Source organism: Vulpes vulpes, chromosome 6, assembly GCF_048418805.1.
Source record: "Vulpes vulpes isolate BD-2025 chromosome 6, VulVul3, whole genome shotgun sequence".
Classification (NCBI taxonomy): domain Eukaryota; kingdom Metazoa; phylum Chordata; class Mammalia; order Carnivora; family Canidae; genus Vulpes; species Vulpes vulpes.
In genome coordinates, this window is record NC_132785.1 from 62,539,790 (window position 1) to 62,562,228 (window position 22,439).

General features: G+C 40.6%; 1 protein-coding gene across 13 annotated transcripts in view; it reads right to left on the bottom strand.

Annotated features, from left to right (window-relative positions):
- Positions 1-19,692, bottom strand: part of ATXN3 (ataxin 3) — a 35,710-nt gene extending 16,018 nt beyond the window's left edge. For 3 of the 13 annotated variants that reach the window (XR_003233130.2, XM_072761159.1, XM_025985574.2), the window contains exons 1-7: positions 19,592-19,680; positions 14,079-14,243; positions 13,802-13,846; positions 12,077-12,162; positions 11,604-11,670; positions 6,972-7,059; positions 864-996 (exon numbers count right to left, since the gene is read on the bottom strand). Coding sequence is in view for 11 of the 13 variants with exons in the window: in XM_072761159.1 (XP_072617260.1) it covers positions 864-996; positions 6,972-7,059; positions 11,604-11,670; positions 12,077-12,162; positions 13,802-13,846; positions 14,079-14,243; positions 19,592-19,615 (608 nt within the window). In the remaining 2 variants the exon portion in view is untranslated. Of the gene's footprint in view, positions 1-863; positions 997-6,971; positions 7,060-11,603; positions 11,671-12,076; positions 12,163-13,801; positions 13,847-14,078; positions 14,244-19,591 lie in introns of those variants that run through there. The other 10 variants (XM_072761160.1, XM_025985570.2, XM_072761163.1 and 7 more) reach the window with 8 other exon arrangements.
- Between the last annotated feature and the right edge of the window lie 2,747 nt (positions 19,693-22,439).

The following is a 22,439-nucleotide window of genomic DNA, read 5'->3' on the forward strand; positions in this document are numbered from 1 at the left end:
AGATTTTATTTTTAAGTAATCTCTACACCCAACATGGTGCTTGAACTTACAACCACAAGTTCAAGAGTCACATGCTGGAGGGTATTATGCTGAGTGAAATAAGTCAATTGGAGAAGGACAAACATTATATGGTCTCATTCATTTGGGGAATATAAATAATAGTGAAAGGGAATAGAAGGGAAGGGAGAAGAAATGGGCAGGAAATATCAGAAAGGGAGACAGAACATAAAGACTCCTAACTCTGGGAAATGAACTAGGGGTGGTGGAAGGGGAGGAGGGCAGGGGGTGGGGGTGAATGGGTGACGGGCACTGAGGGGGGCACTTGACGGGATGAGCACTGGGTGTTATTCTGTATGTTGGCAAATTGAACACCAATAAAAAATAGATTTATTATTAAAAAAAAAAGAGTCACATGCTTCACCAATTGAGCCAGCCAGCCTCCCCACCAAGATTTTATATAAGTCAAAAATTAAACATTTTCTGATAATCTAATAGCATAAAAATTGTGCTATGATGTGCATATAAGCTAATTAAGTAATTCAAAGAGTCAAGTTTAAACCAGAAAACTTCACTAAAAATATAAGAGGTCTAAAGAAGAAAAAAAAATCACCAACCATAAAAGAACCAATGTACTTTGTGTATATCCATCCAATATAAGCATGAAAATATAATTCCTGGGGCACTTAGCTGGCTCAGTCAGTAAAGCAAGAGACTCTTGTTCTCATGGTTCTGAGTTCAAGCCCCATGTTAGATGTAGAGATTACTTAACAAAATCTTAAAAAAAAAGAAAAGAATAGAAATATAAAATATAATTCTTGTAAAGAAATACTATCATATACTCCATGCTGCAGGATTTATTTTACCTCTGTTCTTTTAGTTGTGCTAATTCTTCTCCAATAAGTTTTGGTCTCTGCATCTGTTGGACCCTGATCATCTGTAGAAGTTGGTCAGCTTCACAATCTGGCAGATCACCCTTAACAACAAATATAGAATAACCTAAAAAAGAGGCAAAAATAAACTAAAACAGCTAGTAAGAGATTAAAAATAGATTTAAAATGATAACAGATAGAAAGGCAACACAGTATAGTGGAAAGAATACAAGCTGAAGAGTGAGAAAGAGCTGGGTTCAGGTAATGGTTCTTTCACTTACTGGCAGAGTGATCCAAACTATTGAAAGTCTCTAAGCCCCACTTTTTCCATCTGTAAGATGGGAAGAGCCACCTCATAGTGTGACTGTGAATGAAATAATGTCTGCAAAGGGCCCTACCAAAACAGTGCATGACCAAGGAGACTAATCACTAAATGTAATAGAGAGGTGAGTAACAGAGTGGAGAAGAGCAAGGAATTTGGAATCAGATGGCCAGGGCTTTGATCCTACCTCTTCCAATTCCAAGACTGAGTATTGTCTGATGCTGATGATACGGTACCTCCCTCAGAGGACTGTCATGAGGACATAATCATATAATGTGTGTAATAATGTGAAATATGGGTTAAACCAATCATCTGTAGAAATAGCTGCCCCCACAACCCTGACACATCCACACTCCTCTCACGGAAAACAGGAGCTGGGAATCCAACGCTGAGAATCAGGTCAAGGTGTTGATGATGTGGTTCATATTTTCAAAGAATTACACTGATTCAGCGTAATTTTTTATAAATATGATTCTAGAAAGCTAGAGTTTTCACAGCTAAATACTCCACACAAAAACTGAACACGGGTGGACTATACCTAAGTCATTCTAATCAATTTAAGCTTATCTACCATAAGTTTTTCTTAAACTCTGGTACTTATTACTGGATATCCTTTGTGAGCATTAAAAGATAACAAAACAAATGAACAAAGCTCAAAACAACTGTTAATCGAAAAATTCAAAACAGTACATTAACCTTTATGTTTTGAACACGGACATAATATGACTAATGTACTTTTTTAAAATAAGGACAAATGTGTTCAGAGTTTAGATGGTCTAGCATGTTTTATGGCAGTAAAACTGTTTCCAGATATTAAAGTAAACGTGTCCGCACCATGGCATTCCATGAAGAGCATCAGGAGTATCAGAAACTGTCTTGTTCAGGGGATCCCTGGGTGGCTCAGCAGTTTAGCGCCTGCCTTTGGCCCAGGGTGCAATCCTGGAGTCCCAAGATCAAATCCCGCCTCGGGCTCCCTGCATGGAGCCTGCTTCTCCCTCTGCCTATGTCTCAGCCTCTCTTCTCTCTCTATGTCTATCATGAATAAATAAATAAATAAATAAATAAATAAACAAACAAACAAACAAAAATAGATCTTTAAGAAAAAAAGAAAACTTGTCTTGTTCAGGTGGCATAGTAAATAAATACTTCAAGGGGTTAGCTTCCACTCTAAGTATGCTGTTAAGAGACTGAAGGATGAAGAGAGAGGAGTGCTGTAACATGCATTCCATTGTTTAAAAAGTACTCTGAGCTTCTTTATCAATGTAACATATAGGAACTGGAATGCAAGAGAGACCCTTACTTACTAAGGCAGAAAACCTGACGGACAGAATATACTGGGAGAAGAAAAACCAGCCTTTGCAGACATGTTCAATTTAAAATGCTTTCTGGACTTCCCAAGTGGAGAGGTCAATGTGATGAGTTTGGTGTTCAGGATAGATGTGTAGACAGAAGATAAAATATGGGAATTACAGGCATACTGATTTTTTTAGAGATGATATTTAAAATAATAGTACAGCACATAATCAAGAAATTGTCCAAGGACTGACCTCTGGGTCACTTCATCACAACAGACTACCAAGAGAATAAGACCCACAAAAGGAATCTGAAAGAAGCAGCCAACAAGATATGAGGAAAACCAGAGCATAGTGGCCTGAAACCCAAGTGTGGACAGTATTTCAAGAAGGAAGGGTATACTCAGGAACCAAGGTTTAGGCATGAAAGAAAAAAACATACTAGTACATGAAATCAAAAATGTAAATATACTATAATCCTAAACGTAAATTGGAAAGAACAACATGACAACAAACCCAGTAGCAGTAAGCACAAGAGTACCCAGACTGATTTTTAAACATTATTATTAAACGGGCAAGAAACATACAAGGTAAGCTTGAAACACCTTGCCTTTTGAGAAAGTCTTCAAAAAGCTACAGCAGTCATTTTGGAAACTTAGGAGTCAACTTCAAAAGGCTCTCCTTGGGGCGGGGGGTGGGGGTGAATGGGTGACGGGCACTGAGGGGGACACTTGACGGGATGAGCACTGGGTGTTATTCTGTATGTTGGTAAATTGAACACCAATAAAAAATTAATTCATTAAAAAAAAAAAAGGCTCTCCTTGGTCTACATGGGACAAGCTTAGTATCAATAGGAATAATAATGACAATAAACCAAAACACACAAAGTATGTTTTATGGATTAGTTCACCGTAACATACAAAAACCCCAAACTAACTGGTTACCTTTGGAGGAAGGACACTGATGAACCCAACTCATCTTTAAAAGCGATAAAATGAAGAAACATTTTTCCTATTTCTCCCAGAAGAACTAAACTTCAGGGGCACCCAGGTGGTTCAGTGGTTGAGCATCTGCCTTTGACTCAGGTCATGATCCCAAGATCTTGGGATCAAATCTGGCATCAGATTTGAAACCCAAGTGTGGACAGTATTTCAAGAAGGAAGGGTATACTCAGGAACCAAGGTTTAGGCATGAAAGAAAAAAACATACTAGTACATGAAATCAAAAATGTAAATATACTATAATCCTAAACGTAAATTGGAAAGAACAACATGACAACAAACCCAGTAGCAGTAAGCACAAGAGTACCCAGACTGATTTTTAAACATTATTATTAAACGGGCAAGAAACCAATGGGGAGCAGGCTTCTACCTCTGCCTGTGTTTCTGCCTCTCTCTGTGCGTCTCATTAATAAATAAATAGGGCAGCCCCGGTGGCGCAGCAGTTTAGCGCCGCCTGCAGCCCGGGGTGTGATCCTGGAGACCTGGGATCAAGTCCCACATTGGGCTCCCTGCATGGAGCCTGCTTCTCTCTCTGCCTGTGTCTCTGCCTCTCTTTCGCTCTCTCTGAATAAATAAATAAATAAATCTTTTAAAAAATAAATAAATAAATAAATAAATAAAATCTTTAAAACAAAAAAACTATACTTTAGGAGAATCAAATCACTGATCAAATTTTATCTGTGTACAAGTATCCAGCTAATACAGGAAGGCATGATAAAATCTACCACCACCAATTTGCATCAATCTAGGAACTCAACATCAGTAGTTGCTCAAATCACAAAGACATCAAGTGTCACACCATCTGTGAAGTGCTCCACTGTCTCCCCACCTTGCCCTCAAATTAATCTGAATCTGATCAAGTCTCAAACTCTAAAAGGCCAGTCTGTTGGGTATCCAGGGCTCTGAGAAAAATAAAGATGTTATCAGCAAAATTCAGAGCATGGGAAAGAACGACCCATTTCTTACAAAAAACAAACAAACAAAAAAAAAAAACCAAAAAAACAGGGGGATCCCTGGATGGCTCAGCAGTTTAGTGCCTGCCTTCGGCCCAGGGCGTGGTCCTGGGGTCTCGGGGTTGAGTCCCACATCAGGCTCCCTGCATGGAGCCTGCCTCTCTCTCTGCCTGTGTCTCTGCCTCTCTGTGTGTCTCTCATGAATAAATAAATAAAATCCTAAATAAAAAATTTATTTAAAAATAAATCAAGGGGAAAAAAAAGAGGAAACCTGTAGACTTGGAGGACATCAATCAATGCAATTAATTGCATTAATTAATAATTATTTCAACCTGACTAAAGTGAAAAAATCTCAATACACAATCAAAGAGATTGGAAATATGAACACTGATGGCATCTTTGATGTTATTAAAGCATTGTGCCTAAATTTTTTGTATGCTTGTAGCATTGAGGCTATGTATTTAAGAGTGCTTGCTTTGAAATACTTTAATTCAAATAAATTCACAGAAAAAATAAGATGCTCAAAATAAGCCAGGGGAGGAAAAAGTGTAACAAGATTGGACATGAAATAATTGTTGAAGCTGGGTAAAGGATATATGAGAATTCATCACATTTTCTCTACTTTCCGTTTGAAATTTTCAATGAAAAAGTTTTATTCTGTACCATCCACATGAGGGGATCATCAACTATGCCCTTAAGTAGATGAGGTCCAATAAAAGGAAGACTGAGATTGAAATACAAATGTGGAGGTCACCGGTGACCTTGGAAGAAGGCTTTTTGGTTAAATGCTCATTATGACAGTGATTGTGCTCATTATGATTGTGACTGGAATGAGTTCAGTAACAGGAGACAATAAGAGGTGAGGTGAGTCTAAGAAGAAAATAAAAATGGCAGGTAGCTGGACTTCTCTGGAGTCAAGAGAGACTTTTTCATTTTTGGTCAATAGAAACAAAGGGTTTAATCTCTGCTGATAGAAGTAATACAGAAAAAGGGGGTGAAGTGACAAATGCAGGAAAGTAGACAAATGCAGAAGCAAAGATACTGAATAAGTGAGAGGAGCTGGGATCCCACCCCACAGTAGACAGGATGGTCTGGGTCAGGAGCAGGGCACAATTCACCTACTAGCTACTTTACTAGGGCTCAACGCACAGGCTGACATAGAAGCAAGCTGACACATTTGCTGGTAGAAAGATGGGCAAGTTCTCTTTTCATTGCTTCTGTTTTATCAGAATATAAAGACAAGCCACAAGCTAGGAGTCAGGGAGAGGGGAGTGATCAGAGGTTTAAAGAGATGCACTGGGAAATAAGCACCTTGGAGAGAGGCAAGTGAACTTACTACAAAAACACAGTAGGAATGTCAAGCAGCCCTAAAGGATCCTCTGAAACTTGTGATCATATATTTAAAGCAAAATCAGCCATCCTAATTTATGTTATTCTGTAACCATGTTCTGCTACTCTGATGCAGGAATGAACAAACCCAAGATCTGACTTTAACCAGGGCTGGCATTTGTCATGGAAGTACGATGAAAGGAAGGAAAAAGAAGTCGAGGAATACATCAGATTGATTATAATGATGGGTTACAGAAATAAGCAGGTTCAGACAGAACTATAGATGTAAGAGGAATGTTGGGTAGAGTTTAAATAAAGAATTGTTGGAGGGATCCCTGGGTGGCGCAGCGGTTTGGCGCTTGCCTTTGGCCCAGGGCGCGATCCTGGAGACCCGGGATCGAATCCCACATCAGGCTCCCGGTGCATGGAGCCTGCTTCTCCCTCTGCCTATGTCTCTGCCCCTCTCTCTCTCTCTGTGACTATCATAAATAAATAAAAATTAAAAAAAAAAAAAAGAATTGTTGGATACGGAAAAACAGAGAAAATATAGTGTAAAGACAGAAGACAATTATCAAAGAGTAAAATGTGACTGGGATTTGAAGATGGTACAGTTATTGGTAATAGCAAGGCAAGAGTGAAGAAAATATTCTTTGAAAATAAAAAGCAAGGTACTGAACTGGATGGATTTTTGATGTAGAAATCACTAACAATGATGAGAGTCCAAGTTGAGAGAAAACAGTTAAGTCAGACCCCAAAATCTTCCAAGGAAAAGGATGATCACAGATGAATGCAAAAGAGTAAGAGGGAAAGTTTATTCTACTGTCAGGTGTTTCCTTTTAGTTTTTAAATTTTTTTTCTAGTGTCAGGTATGTTAAAGGAGCTGGAGTTTTTAGGGAAGAATAGTGTCCTGGAAGGGGCAAGAAGAAGTCAGAAGAATACCCACCCCCCACTCTTAGTCATGGGATCTATGGGGTCTGGAAGAGCCATAACTTAGTGGGGTGAAGGAAGCGCACTCCTCAGGCGGAGGGCCAAGAGTCAGTGAAAACTCTACCTGGACAGTGTCTCCAAATCACAGATTAACATTCACCAAGTAAAACATAAAGATGATTTCACTGCTATAAACAATTATTATTATACTTACACCCAATAGAGTTAATTTAGCTCCCTTGAAAGATAACATTATAAAAATTTCAGTCTTTATTTACCTTCCTGTTGTAATTGAGCTAGGAAAAGTGCAAGGTATGTGTCTGATATTAATTCTGGACCCGTCAAGAGAGAATTCAAGTTGAACCACTGAAAAGAAATCATAAATATTTAAGTTAATGTACATTGTAAGTAATGAGGAAGTTTTAACATGTTAAGAATATAACCCACCTAAATTTATTAAGACTAAACAGCAAAAATCTGTCAAATTAAGATTTTTTAAAAGCATTAAATAATGTGATTTTTAAGAACTGAAATAAATGTTGCAGATTTATCAGTATTAAATGTTTCAAAATGCTTTTTCAAAAATAAAATTTTGCTTTAAGTCATAAATTTTAAATCTCCCACCCCACAAAAGAGCATAGATACTGATAATACTTTAAAGTATCTTTATTGATAGGTTATAATTAAATCTTTTTTCAAAGTATCAGCCCAACAAAAAATCCTAATCACAGTATGCTGAAGAAAAATGAAGCTACACAAAGTTTTCCCACTGCTGATAATTTTGGTTAAAAGATTTCAGGGTTGCCTTGGTGGCTCAGTCAGTTAAGCATTCGACTCTTGATTTCAGCTCAGGTCATGATCTTAGGACCATGGGAACGAGCTTTGTGTCAGGCTCTACACTCAGTGCAGAGTCTGCTCAAGAATCCTCTCCCTCTGCCCCTCCCCCTGCTTGTGTGCTCACACTCTCTCTCTAAAATAAATAAATAAAATGTTAAAAGATTTCAATTGTGAGAGAACTGGACATTCCAGGAAGAGAACTTCTATAATTGCCAATTGATTTTATAAACATCACTAAGCCACTAAGCCACTATCACATGTAATTAAAATCATTTAGTCACTACTTCATAAGAGTCCTAATTTAACCCACAAGATAAGGAAGTTTGAAAAGTTCCCGTCAGCATTATGACTGACTACTCTTCCTTGATTTTGGCAGAGAATGCTTTTCCAGTCATCCATTTCTCCAAAGACAACATATAGATGGCAAACAGACACGTAAAATATGCTCATCATCACAGAAATGCATATCCAAACTACCGTGAGATATCACTTGTCAGAATGGCTAAAATCAAAAACAAAAGAAACAAGGGCTAACAAGGATGTGGCAAAAGAGGAACCCTTGCACACTGTTGGGAATGTAAAATGGTACAGCCACTATGGAAAACAGTATGGAGGTCCCTCAAAAAATTAAAAATAGAACTATCCTATGATTCAGTAATTCCATTACTGGGCATTTACCCAAAGAATCCTAAAACACTAATTTGAAAAGATATATGCCCCTCTATGTTTAATGCAGCATTATTTACAATAGCCAAATTATGGAAGCAGCCCAAGTGTCCACCAACAGATGAATGGATAAAGATAGAAGATAAATATACACACACACACACACACACACACACAAACACAGGAATATTAGCCACAAAAAGGAATGACATCTTGGGGCACCTGAGTGGCTCACTCAGTTAAACATCTGACTCTTGATTTCAGCTCAGGTCATGATCTCATGGTCATGGGATCAAGCCCCAACTTGGGCTCTGCACCCAGCTCAGACTCTGAGATTCTCTCTCCCTCTCCCTCTCCCCCCCACTTGTGTGTGCATGCTCTCTCTCTCTCTCTCTAAATAATTATTTTAAAAAAGAATGAAATCTTGCCATTTGCAACATGGATGGATCTAGAAAATATAATGCTAAGTGAAATAAGTCAGAGAAAGACAAATAATGTATGATTTCACTCATATGTGGTATTTAAGAAACAGAACAAAGGTACAAAGAAAAAAGAAACAAACCAAAAGACAGACTCTTAACTACAGAGAACAAACTGAGGGTTACCAGAGGGGAAGGGACGGGTGGATGGGTGAAGCAGGTGAAGAGGTAAGAGCATACTTGTGATGAGCACTGAGTGATGTACAGAATTATTGAATTACTATATTGTACACCTGAAACTAATATAAACACTGTATGCTAACTATACTGGAATTAAAAGCAATACACAGAAAAAAACATTTTCCAATCATATTTTTCATAATACAAGGACCTCATACACAATACATAATGAAAAATGTAACCATAAACAAAAATATAGAGCCAAAGATAAGTCAAAATTTGACATTTCTTGTATTTGTCAAAGATAATTCAAAATGTGAAAATTCAATTTTACTTATTTTTATTTAAATTTTTAAAATTTTTAAAGATTTTACTTACTTATGAGAGAGAGACTGACAGAAAGCACGAGCAAGGAAGAGAGGGAGAAGCGGGCTCCTTGCTGAGCAAGGCATCTAACACAGGGCTGGACCGGATCCCAGAACTTGGGCTCATGACCTGAGCCAGAGGCAGACATTTAACCGACTGAGCCACCTTGCTCCTCCCCTTATTTTTTTTTTTAATTTTGATTTATTTATTTGAGAGAGAGTGTGTGTTTGTATGTGTGAGTGGGGGGAGAGGGTAGCGGGGGAGAGAATCCTCAAGTCAGCTCTTTGCTCAGCAGGCTCAATCTCACAAACCAGGATACAGACCTGAGCCAAAACCAAGAGTGGAACACTGTTATTGGTTGAGCCACCCAGGTGCTCTGAAAGTTCAATTTTAAAGAACTAAAATTTTTAAAACCTCTCAAAATAACGATGTAAGTTTACATGCAAACCAATACAAAGGGACTTCTGGGACCTAAGTCTTCAGATCTTAAAAAAATCCAGTGAGTACTTTATATAGAAAAAAGTAACAAATACTTGGATCATATTTTTAAAAAAATATAAACAAAAGTCAAAGGTTAAATAATCATGGCATGGTCCTCCCTGGGTTTTCCTTAGAGTTGATCCCTACTCAGGTCAGCCTCTACTGTGCCACACCATCTTCCTTGCTCTTATAACTCAGAAGGGACCTTTAGAAATAACTAAGTCACATGAAGCTGCTTCTAGGAGGCTGACCTAAAAGATAATAGTAGGGCTTCTGCTTTGAATTCTTTTATTGATTTAATCCAATGTTCTCATTCTTGATTTCATTTTCTTTTTGCTCTGTAGTATTTCTAAAAACAGTTTTATGGAGATGTAGCTGACATGTGAGAAATCACACACATTAAAATGTCCAATTTGAAGTTTAACATATGCATATACACCCATGAAAGCTCACCACAACCAAGAGTGTTTCTTGCACCCCTTACGATCCTCTTCTCTCACTGTTCCTTGCCTTCCTCATCCCCAGGCAACCACTGGTCATTCTACTTTGTCACTATAGATTAGTTTGCATTTTCTAGATCTTTATGAAAATGGAACCATCCAGTATGTAGTATTTTGTGTCTGGCTTCTTTCACTCAGCATAATTATTTTTAGATTCATCTATGTTGTTAAACATATCAATAGTTTGTTTCTTTTTATATTAAATCATTTACAAGAACTCTTTTGAAGATTCAAAATTCTAATAAAAAGGACTTTAAATAATTGTGGTATCATGTACATAGAAATTCTTTGGTAATTATTTATAAAAATAACATCTTAGGTACATTTCTTGATCTGAAAAAAGGCTTGTTCAAGGCCCATTCCATGTTCTTTTTGAAAAAAAAAAAAAGAAATGACTTTATGTAGATGTACAGATTACATGGTGTTTTAGCACGTGAGTAATCTTGATATGCTAAAGCAAACATGACTCAAAAATTTATTCATGCTGGATGTTGTTTCAGGCTTCACGATACTACTACTATACACTGAATACAAATCTATAAAGTCACAGTTAAGAAGAACATCTTTATCACATAAAACTCGGTAAAGTAACCACATCTGTACTGCATTAAACAGAAAGTTTTTCTTATGATATAGTTAAATTATGCAGCTGACCCATGAACAATATGGGGGTGAGGGATGCTGACCCCTGCACAGCTAAAAATCCACATGTAACTTTGACTCCTCAAAAAACCCCAACCACTGATAGCCTACTGGTGACTAGATGCCTTACTTCTAATGTGAACAATTAACACATATTTTGTATATATATAATACACTTGTTGGGTTTTTTTTTTAAGTAGGCTCCATGCCCAACATGGGGCTTGAACTCACAACTCTGACACTAAGAGTTAGTTACATGCTCTACCGACCAGCTACGTGCCCCTTATAATATTTATAATAAAGCTAGAGAAAAAAAAATGTTACTAAGAAAACCATAAGGGAAATACATTTACAGTACTGTATTTTAAAAAAATTCACCTATAAGGGCAGCCCTGGTGGCCCAGTGGTTTGGCGCCGCCTTCAGCCCAGGGCATGATCCTGGAGACCGGGGATCGAGTCCCACATCGGGTGTCCTACATGGAGCCTGCTTCTCCCTCTGCCTGTGTCTCTGCCTCTCTCTCTCTCTCTCTCTCTCTCTCTCTCTCATGAATAAATAAAATCTTAAAAAAAAAATTCACATATAAGCAGACCCATGTAGTTCAAACCCATGTTGTTCAAGAGTCAAGTATGTATGGTTGTTTTAAATCTGTAAGGGGAACTGATACTGTCTTTTAAAATTGCAAATCTCTATCAAGATTGAAACCATACCACATACACATTATTGGTAAGTTTCTTCATCTTTAATTTTCCAATCCTTTACATTTTAGTTGCAAATGCAATGCCAAATGAGAAGAAAGACGGGGAAGGGGAGAAACATTACCTGTTTCCCTAATTTTCTAACTGTAAACCAGTGTTCTTTGTAATTGCATATAAATGATCTTTCATTTCTAGAAAAAGAAAAAAAATACATACACAAGTTGAAATAGTAGAGTTCATATTCATTTAGTTTATCTATTGGCAAGTACTATAAAAAACATTAGGATTATTTACAGCTAAGGATCACTGGTTTTTAAGAAATTACAAAACGGTATAATTCTCTCTGCAGATTAGCAATGCCGTGCAAAAACACTGGCATCACACAGCATTTAAGGATCAGCTCTGTGCTGCCACACACTGAGGTGTGGGGAAGGCTCAGTGGGCAGATATCCATAGACATCCCCAAAAGATATAATAGGAAATTCTAAGGGAATGAAACCGGGAACATCAAAACAAAAGCATTCAAAATATACTTTTCTTCTTTAAGAAATTCTAACTTTAAAAGTCAAATTTAGGAAAAGCAATATAAAATCTTACATGGGATCGATCCTGAGCCTCTGATACTCCGGACTGTTGAAGAGAATTAGTTCTAAACCCCAAACTTTCAAGGCATTGCTTATAACCTGTTTAAAAAAAAAAGAAAAAAAAAGCAACTTTCCATGAGCTAAACTATCAATTCCAAATTTAAGTAGTGTGGTCATGTGAAGTGTATAAACAACTGTACTTTATGTATAATTTTCCCTGGAAAGTTACGGTTTTTAAAAAAGTTTGTATGTATAGATATATCACTAAATCCATAAAGAACAAACATAGCATTAAAAGAGTGCTATTTACACTAGGTTTCTGGAACGTTCCAGAGAAGCACACAGTTCCTAGATGAAACTGCCTCAAAAATCCAGATGTATATTTGATCCAGCAGGTACTATTCTTAAAACCAGTCCAATATATGCATGTGATAATTTGGCTGCTATGGATCCTGCTTTAGAAAAGCTATATTCAACTCAGAACCTGGGCTGTCAGTAGTGATGAAAATTTTGTTTATTAGGAGTTCTTCCTGGGAATTTAAACTGAAGCTCTCAGACTTTAAGCTTCTATTATCATGGGTTTGTAATTCATAGGGGGAAAGAAAACCAGAACAAAAAATAAATCTGATTACTTCAAGCTGTCTGAGAAAACAAAATGGATTTCTGAAAACCTACTATCTGCCCTCCATGGTGGCCAACAAAGAAGGGAGTGAAGCAGGCACTAGCTTGGATACAAAGTGAATGCAATGTGGTGGACAAAGGTGAATGGGCACCAAGAACAGCTCTACACAAATAGGCCATGGCGGGTGCCAGGCCTGCTCGAGCTTCCCCTAGCCCTGCGGCAGTGGCTGCACACTGCCATCCACAGTGCTGGGTGGAAATGCTCCTTAGTGGGGAATCCAGGAGGACAGCCACAGGGGGGTACAACAGAGGTATCTGTAGAAACAGACACCCCAAGAAGAGGTTCTGAAAGAACTCTGGACACACCTCCCAAGGGTGAGAAACAGAATGAAAGACCCAGATAAAAGAATCTCACAAGCACATCTACCATCACCCACAGAATTCAAGGGGAGTGTAAGTTTCAAAAAAAAAAAAAAAAACAAGCAAAAGCCATGGACCATAATAAAGAGATACAGTCCTGGTAGGCGGATTTAAATGGAAGGTAGTAAGCTGCTGCATTTTCTCAAATTTATACAAGTAGTAAGTTTGAAATACTGTGACTTATTGGAATTATGGTTATCAGCATCCAGATGTAAATTAAATCATCTCCTTTCAAAAAGCCCTAATCTAGAAATGAGGGCTCGGGGGTGCCGGGGTGGCTCAGTCAGTTAAGTGTCTGACTCTTGATCTCAACTCAGGTCTTGATCTCAGGGTCATGAGTTCAAGCCTAGTGTTGGGATCCAGGCTGGGTATGGAGCTTACTTTAAAAAAATAAATAATAAAATAAAATGAAGGTTCTACAATCCTAATTTTCATGTTTAACTCTATAAAAATCCAGTACTCTAGAGTTTAATCTCATACTTTTTTTTTCAGTTTTTTTTCCTTGTGCTCTACAGCTGATTTTTATTTTTTTTATAATCTTATACTCTTAGACACTAACTATTGGAGGAATTTCTGAAGGTCGCATCATTACAGTGATCATGAAAGGCTGTGAAGAGATATTCATATCAACCATATCCTTAGCTTGAACAGTGCCTGGGACATAAACAACCCTTAGTACATGCCTGTGACTACTTACTTGAATAGAGAAAAAACCACTGTCATCCATATTTCCAGAAGGCTGCTGTTTAATGTGGATAGGTAGTTGAGGCGGGGGTTGAGGGTGGGGAGAGAAGGATTAAAACTGTCATTAGTGTGCATTTTTAAAATAACATCTTGTGCAATCCCATTTATACAGTCAAGAGCAGAGTTATAATTAACAAGTCAGTGCCCCATAGGAAAAATGGTGCATCCGTTTCTAAACAGTACCCACATTTTAAAAAAAAACCACAATTTCGTGAATTTAAAATCAGTACCTGTAAAAATGTGCGATAGTCTTCACTAGTAACTCCTCCTTCTGCCATTCTCATCCTCTCTTCTTCATCTAGCTGATGCGCAATTGAAGATAATTCCACAGGGCTAAAATATTCTCCTTGCAATAGATTATTCAAGCAATGTTGAGCACAAAGTGAGCCTTCTTGCTAATATTTCCAAAAGAAAAAATTCAAATGTGACTTGTGAAACAAGATTTGTACAGTATCTTCCTCTATTTTTTTTTTTTCCAGTATCTTCCTCTAAAGAGAATTTAATCATTAACTCAACAGAGCCAAACTGAACCTTTTTGGCTTTTGATAAGCATGATTAACATTAAGTACATGAATTTTCATTTTTTAACTCTTACAACTTTACCACTAATGAAACTACAATTATTTAGCTATGTGATCAAAAACTTAAGAATGATTTACATCAATCATTCTATCAAGTATGCCAAATTTCATGTTTTACTAGAAACTATAAAAACATTAGCATCTCTCATTTTCAGTATCTAAAACACACATATCTTTGGAGGTTCCACAGCAAATTTAAAATGCTGAAAAGGAACTTTAATCCCTAGATCATTTGTATTCTTTTAACAAGACAATCCACTCAATCTAAAAAGGAATTTGAGACCAATGAACAAAAGAATCTCAAGAATTGATACAGGTAAGAAAGATCCTGTTTGAGGTTAATGAAGACTTGTAGCTAACTCTGCACAAAGTGTATATGTAGTATAGTACAATGAGCAAAACCTCCAAAAACCACCCCTGGAGCTCATTTCCAGACAAGCCAGCAAGAAGGACTGCATCCAAGCAGCCATGGGATGAATCATCGGTATCACTGGCTTCTTACTGTGGGGGGTGGAGGGAGTACAACTTTCCATGGGCACCAGGGTCTTCAAGTGCTGGGCAAATGGCTCTCACACAACCAGCACCCCAAATCTAAATCCAAGCTGCATGGCACTGAGCAGTCTGCTTATCACCCTGCTGCCTACAACAATGCCACTTTCTCATGCTTGCCTTCTAAGGAAGATTCACTGGTAGATGAGATCCCTTCCTGTGAACACAAACCCCTCTGTAGGGGGATGGCAGAAGAGAACACTTTCTTCTCCTATTCCCTGGTCCTCTAAGATCTCCCTTTCCCCAGTATCGTCTATGCCTTAACCCAACCTTTCTTACCTTGTGCAATTTGTTCTATGTTACACAATAGATGATGACCCCCTGGGGAGCCTTGGTGGCTCAGGTCATGATCCCAGAGTCCTGGGAAGCCCTGTATCTGGGCTCTGAGCTCAGCAGGGAGTCTGCTTCTTCCTCTCTCTCCGCCCCCCCCCCAATACTCTTTCTGTCAAATAAATAAAATCTAAAACAAAACAAAAATAGATGGTGACTCCAAAGAACCCTGGAAGACGCATATTTTTCCTGATGAATAAATTTTTCTTTTTTAATTTTTTTGTTTTATTTATTTATGATAGGCACACAGTGAGAGAGAGAGAGGCAGAGACATAGGCAGAGGGATAAGCAGGCTCCATGCACCGGGAGCCCGACGTGGGACTTGATCCCGGGTCTCCAGGATCGCGCCCTGGGCCAAAGGCAGGCGCTAAACCGCTGCGCCACCCAGGGATCCCTGAATAAATTTTTCTAGGAGCAAAATTCAGCTTCTGAAAATGATACAGGGTATGTCTACAACAGAATCAGAAGGGAGCACTGAGACAGTCTCAAAACGTACACACTGTATGATTCCATTTACTAAAGCTCAAAAACAGACAAAACTAATCTATGATGCTAGAATTCAGGACAGTGATTGTCCTTGCAGGGGTGAAGGTGGGATGGAGGGAGAGCATCTGGAAGAGGGCCTAAGTGGAGCTTATGGGATGTAGGTAATGTTCTGTTACCTGAGCTAAGCATTATTTACATATGTGTGTCCACTTTGTCAGAACTTAGAGCTGTACTATGATGATCTGTGTACCCCTAACATGTGATTGTTACACTTAAAAAGGTTCAAATAATAACAAAAAACCTCTGCTAAGATACAGCTATTTCACATGCCAAGAGCTATTTACTATAGTGACCAGACACTGGATTTTCTGGAAACAGTTCTAATGCAAATTTCCTTTTTTTTTTTTAAGATTTTATTTATTCATTCATAGAGACACACACAGGGTGTGTGTCTGTGAGAGAGAGAGAGACAGAGAGACAGAGACACAGGCAGAGGGAGAAGCAGGCTCCATGCAGGGAGCCTGACATGGGACTTTATCCTGGGTCTCCAGGATCACGCCCCACACTGCAGGGGGATACTACTGATTACAACAGAAACCAGGCAGAAACCTAAGGGTATGCTCAGAAATGGCCCTAATGTAAAGGGCCACACAGTCAACCCAGCAGATCTTCATCTCATCTCAGTGGTAAGTCTCATGCTCTACTGTGAGGCTCAGCAAACACAAGCATCTGAATCACAAGAACAGCCAGCACATCTACAGTATACATGCCAGGAAGCATTCCAAGTGCTTAACTGAGGTAGACACTTTATTATCCTCCTATCTTCCAGGAGGAAACTGGAGCAGAGAGACTTAGTAAGTAACCAGCCCAAGATGTATGCGCAGTAAATGGCAGAGCTAGGATTCAAACCCAGCAAAAGTTTCAAGTCTGTGATATTATTACTTTCTCAAGCCACTTATCTGGGATTCCTAAACCTCAAATATCCTAAAGGCAATTAGGAACCAGAATCACCACAGGGCAAAATGAAGATCATGAAGTTAAAGCTCAGCATCTTTTAAGTATTTTTATTAATTTTAAACACAATCCCAACAAATTTGATTATCATTCTCAGTTCACATTACATGAAAAGTATCAATGGAGATGGCACAGTGACTGTACCAAGAGCAGGCAGCAACAGAAATGGCAATGAAAATACCAGACTCCAGGGGATCCCTGGGTGGGTAAGCGGTTTAGCACCTGCCTTTGGCCTAGGGCACAATCCTGGAGTCCCAGGATCGAGTCCTGCGTCGGGCTCCCGGCATGGAGCCTGCTTCTGTCTCTGCCTCTCTCTCTCTCTCTATGTCTATCATGAATAAATAAATAAATAAATCTTAAAAAAAAAAAAAAAGGAAGGAAGGAAGGAAGGAAGGAAGGAAAAATACCAGACTCCAGAACTAAAACAAAAACCAAGATACTCAGCAGTTAGTGACCATTTAATAATAGGTTAAAGTTATGGGCTGGCAAACTCTAGCCTATAAGCCAAATCCAACCTGCTCCAGCAGCTAAGGATGGTTTTTATGCTTTTATTTTTTTTTTAATTTTTATTTTAAGATATCTTTATTTATTTTAGAAAGCGTGCACAGGCAAATGGGGAGAGACACGGAGAAAGAATCTGAAGCCGACTCTGTGCTCAGTATGAACCCCACTCAGGGCTGGATCCTACAACCCCTGAGATCATGACCTGAGCCAAAACCAAGAGCCAGCTGCTCGACTGACTGAGCCATCCAGGCGCCCAGGTTTCTATGATTTTAATGGTTGGGGAACACAGACATACACACACAAACAAGAATACGTGAAGCCATATACAACCTGCAAAGCTTAAAATACTTACAGAAAAACTATTTAAGTTAGATTAATAGTACCATCCACATCTCAGAACCTTAAGAAACTCTCTTGATTCATTCAAATATTTATTGAGCAATTACTATCTGCCAGGCACTATCTTGGGCACTGCGGACAGATCACTGAACAACTGTTGCATTCTAACTTAAGAGAGGACACTCAAAGTGATAACTCTGAAAATGGGGGATACCAATATTCCAAGAGAAAGTAGCTACAAGGTCTGCTATGGGCAGGTATCTTTATATACGCAGCTTCCTTAGAGCCAAAGGTGGTTCTCTGGCTGTAGCAAAGGTTAAATATGTGTGGCAGAGGGGAAGAGAATGTGCTAGGAAATGGCCTATCAAGCTAAAACATTCCCAGAATGGACTATGTATGAGATTGACAATGGGCCCTATGGTTACAAGGTGCTTTCCATTCTTGAACTATGCTTCAAAAAACCTTACCAGCCTTCTATTGAGTACATATAAGTTGACGATAAAGGTAAATTGTACTCAAGTACCTTTAAAGGCGTCAGATCACAGATGTCGATAACTGAGAGCGACTTCCTTCAGGAAACTAGACCTTTATGAGGCTAGATAGAGCCCAGCTTCTTTTGATCTGGTGGTTCAGTAGTTACCTTCACTGAAATCTATGCAGATAGTGACCCATATCCACCAATCAGTATTTGTAAAAACATACAGCTCTCAGGAGATGGTGTGGAAATGTTTAAAGTCTTCCACTTGAAACAGCTGGTCCTACACTAAAGCTTTTGAAAATTAGTAATAAAAATATGTGTACATAGCGTTCTCTTTATCCAATCTCCTTAGTCAAGCAACTAAATTTCTCTTGTCCAAGATTCATAAATCATGTCAATCAAAAGACTAGTGATAACTATGCCACTGAGCCCTTCCCCACACCTAAAAACTGGTCTACCCCAGCCCCAAAACGTGCTAAGATCGTTTCTATAAGGAAAAGCACTCCATTTATCAATTTGTTTAAATCTGACGTGTGTGAGTTTTTCAGTGGACAAGTACTTAACACAATCAGACCCCTTTGCTCCTACTCAGCCGTGGCCTCCCCAGGCGCCCTTTCCAAACAAGAAACTATTATGAAACAATATATCCTGTGCCAAATTGTCCTGAGGAAGGTTTCACTCACACCCAAATAAGCATGTTTACTGTCTGTGAGAAAAGATGGGTTTGTCCACGTGCCACAAACGGCATCTCCAAAGTGCGTGGTTGTCCAAGAACCAGACGACGACAGCGAGGCGGGCCCCAGCACAACCAGTCCGGCCCACTCCCGATGCCTGCCCAGAGAGTCTGCCCTTCGGCTCCGGGAGGGCCGACCACCCAAAGAAACGAGACCGAGACATCCCGAAACAAAACGTCCTGCGACGACTTCCCTGTTTAGGGGCGCGCAGGATTTCCTCCCTCCCTCCCCAGGTGTCAGGCCCTACACGGGACGAGCCCAGGTCCCCGCCCGCGCCAGGCTTCTGGACCGAGTGCGGGGGACGCGAACACAACCCGAAGGTCCGAGTCTGAGAGGTTCCAACACAGAGTCGAGGAGCCCGGAGAAGGAAAAGTTCATTCCGCCAGGAGTGGGGCTGGGGCGTGGGGCGGAGTTAGGAAGGGGCGCGGCACTCGGCCGGGGGTGACCGGCCAGACGCCGAGCGAAGTGGAGGGGAAGCGCACAGCCCGCCCACCGGCGGCCCCCTCTCGTGCCCCCGGCGCCCCCGGCCCTGCCTCGGTCCCTCCCAGCTCCCCGGCGTCCCCGGCCCGGGCAGAGGGCGCGGTGGGGACGTCAGGAAGCTCCCCCGCGCCCGGCCCGGCCTGGGATGCGCGACTCGGGCCCCCGCCAGCTCTCCAGGAGGACCCGCACCGCGCCGCACCGCGGCCACCGCGCGGCGGGCAAGCTCCCCGCCAAACTCGGACACTCACTTTCTCGTGGAAGATGGACTCCATGTTTATTTGTCTGGAGCCAACGGCCCCCGCGCCGAAACACCCCCTCCAGCCCCGCCCCTCGGCCCCACCCCGTCTCCCGCCCCGCCCCGCCTCGAGCCCCCTGCCCACGTGCCTCGCCCCGACCAATCACCCCCGAGGACGGGCGTCACGTGGGGCGGAGAGCGAGTGCACGCCGGGGCGGGAGAGGCGAGGACACGTGACCTTTGCAGCGCGTCCTCCCACTTCCTTTTATCTGGCCGGCTGGGGGTGCTGCAGCGCCCCCTGCGGCCTGGAGGAACCCCCCTGCTTCCCACCCATTGCTATGGATTTTCAGGCTTGCTCAAGGGGTCTGGATAAGGAATACCTGGGTTATGCGTTCTCTTATGATTTTCCACGTTGTACTTCCTCCTAATCACATCTGCGTATCAGATATGATTATTATTATTTTTGATATCTTTCTCCTCCTCCCCCACTGAAAGCCATTCCATTCCCAACACCTAGCACTTGCCTAAAAATGTAATTAATATTTATATGGAGCTTACTGTAAGGTAGGCATTCTTTTCTTCTTAAACTACTTTGCACATATTAACGAATTTAATACAACAACCTTGTAGGTGTTGTTATGATTCCTGTTTCATACGTGAGGACACGGGTGCACAGGGAGGTTAAGAAAAGAACCGTTTCCAAGGTCCACTACTGAGTTGGGGTCCAAATCCAGACACCTTGTTACTAGCGTCTGCCTTCTGACCCTGAAGAGTAAGCATGAGTCGGAGAAACTGAAAAGCCCAGTAAAGTGGGAGAAGGGTGTTGATGAAACTGAAAGAGTAGGAAAGAAGCAGGTTTAACCTTGAAATTAGGTTAAGGCAGGTATTTTTTTTTTTAATTTTAAGATTTTATTTATTTATTCATGAGACAGAGAGAGAGAGAGGGAGAGAGAGAGAGAGAGAGGCAGAGACTGAGGCAGAGGGAGAAGCAGGCTCCATGCAGGGAGCCCGACGTGGGACTTGATCCTGGACTGTGGGATCACACCCTGAGCCAAAGGCAGATGCTCAACTGCTGAGCCATCCAGGCATCCCAGCAGGTATGATTTTTAGACAGTTGAGGAGCTATATAAAATTTTTAAAGGAGAAGAGATTTGCATTTTACAAAGATCACTCTAGCTGCAGAAAAGAGCTGATGCTGTGGAAGGAATCTTGGGAGAGATGATGGTGTTTGGGCTAATGACCTGTAGTGGAGAGAAGACCATTTTGAGAGATTAGGAAGGTGGGGAGACTTAATAGAACTGAGTGAGAGTGAAGGACACAGAAATGTTAGGGGTGATGTCTGGGTTTCTGCCCCAGAGAGCCACTGAGGTAGGAATAGTATTCACTGAGATAGGGAATACTGGAGGAAGGGGCAAGGTTTGGGAAATATCTGTGAGATAGAAGACAAGTAATATATACCTATTTATATATATAAATGGTCAGGAGTTCAGGGGCTTGGTTTTTTTTTTTTTAAGATTTTTTTTATTTATTTATTTATGATAGTCACAGAGAGGAGAGAGAGAGGCAGAGACACAAGCAGAGGGAGAAGCAGGCTCCATGCACCGGGAGCCCGACGTGGGATTCGATCCCGGGTCTCCAGGATCGCGCCCTGGGCCAAAGGCAGGCGCCAAACCGCTGCGCCACCCAGGGATCCCCCAGGGGCTTGGTTTTATGGTAAAATGGGGAGTTATTCACAGGAGTGAATAAAATCATCTAAGGGAAAAGGAAGAGATTGAGAAGAGGATTTAGAGCAGAACCTTCAGGGTCAAGAAGGAATAGCCAAGGACAAGGGAGGAAAACTTGGAGAGTGTAAAGTTATCAAAGCCCTGAGAAGGAACGTTTCAAGAATCAGTCTGTCAGTTGCTGCCAAGAGATCCTGCAACATAAGGACTTACAGGAGTCCACTAAATTATGCTGCTATGGAGACCACTGGGGACTTGGGGGAGTGTAGGCTCAGAGGAACAGAAGGGGCAGCGGGAGATAAGGAAATGGAGTGTTCCAGTGAGGACCAGGTGCTCAATACTAGTCACTATTTACTGAAACCCTCGTATGCATAGTCCACAATCCTGTCCTGGGGAAACAGTCCATGCATGTTCTTAGGGAACTGTGGCCTGACTGGGCAAATAAATCATGGTTTCATGAAGCAAAAAAATATGCAACCATTTTTTTCTGACTTTTTTTTTAAAAAGTGTGTACAGAAACTAATTTTTTGTTCATATACATTACAAATATCTGGAAGAGGGATCCCTGGGTGGCGCAGCGGTTTGGCGCCTGCCTTTGGCCCAGGGCGCGATCCTGGGGACCCGGGATCGAGTCCCGCGTCGGGCTCCCGGTGCATGGAGCCTGCTTCTCCCTCTGCCTGTGTCTCTGCCTCTCTCTCTCTCTCTCTCTGTATGACTATCATAGATAAATAAAAATTAAAAAAAAACAATTTAAAAAGAAAATATCTGGAAGAACATACAGGGCACCTAGAGGTTATGTACAAGTTTGAGATGGTAAGAGAACTAGGTAAATAGGAGGCAGTGGTGGGAAGACTTTTCACTGTATACAGTTTTATTCTTGATTTTTAAACCACTTAATGTATTATTCAGAAAAAAAATGTGACTGTATTCATTTCTTATGGCTGCTGCAAAGCATCACAAACTCGGTGGCTAAAAACAACAGAAATTTATCCTCTAAATATTCTTGAGGCCAGAAGCCTGAAACCAGTCAGCGGAACCATACTCCATGGTCACAGGGAGAATCCTTTCCTTATTTCTTCCAGTTTCTAGATGCTCCTAGCATTAGTTGGCTTGTGATTGCAAGCAAGACTCTAACCTCGG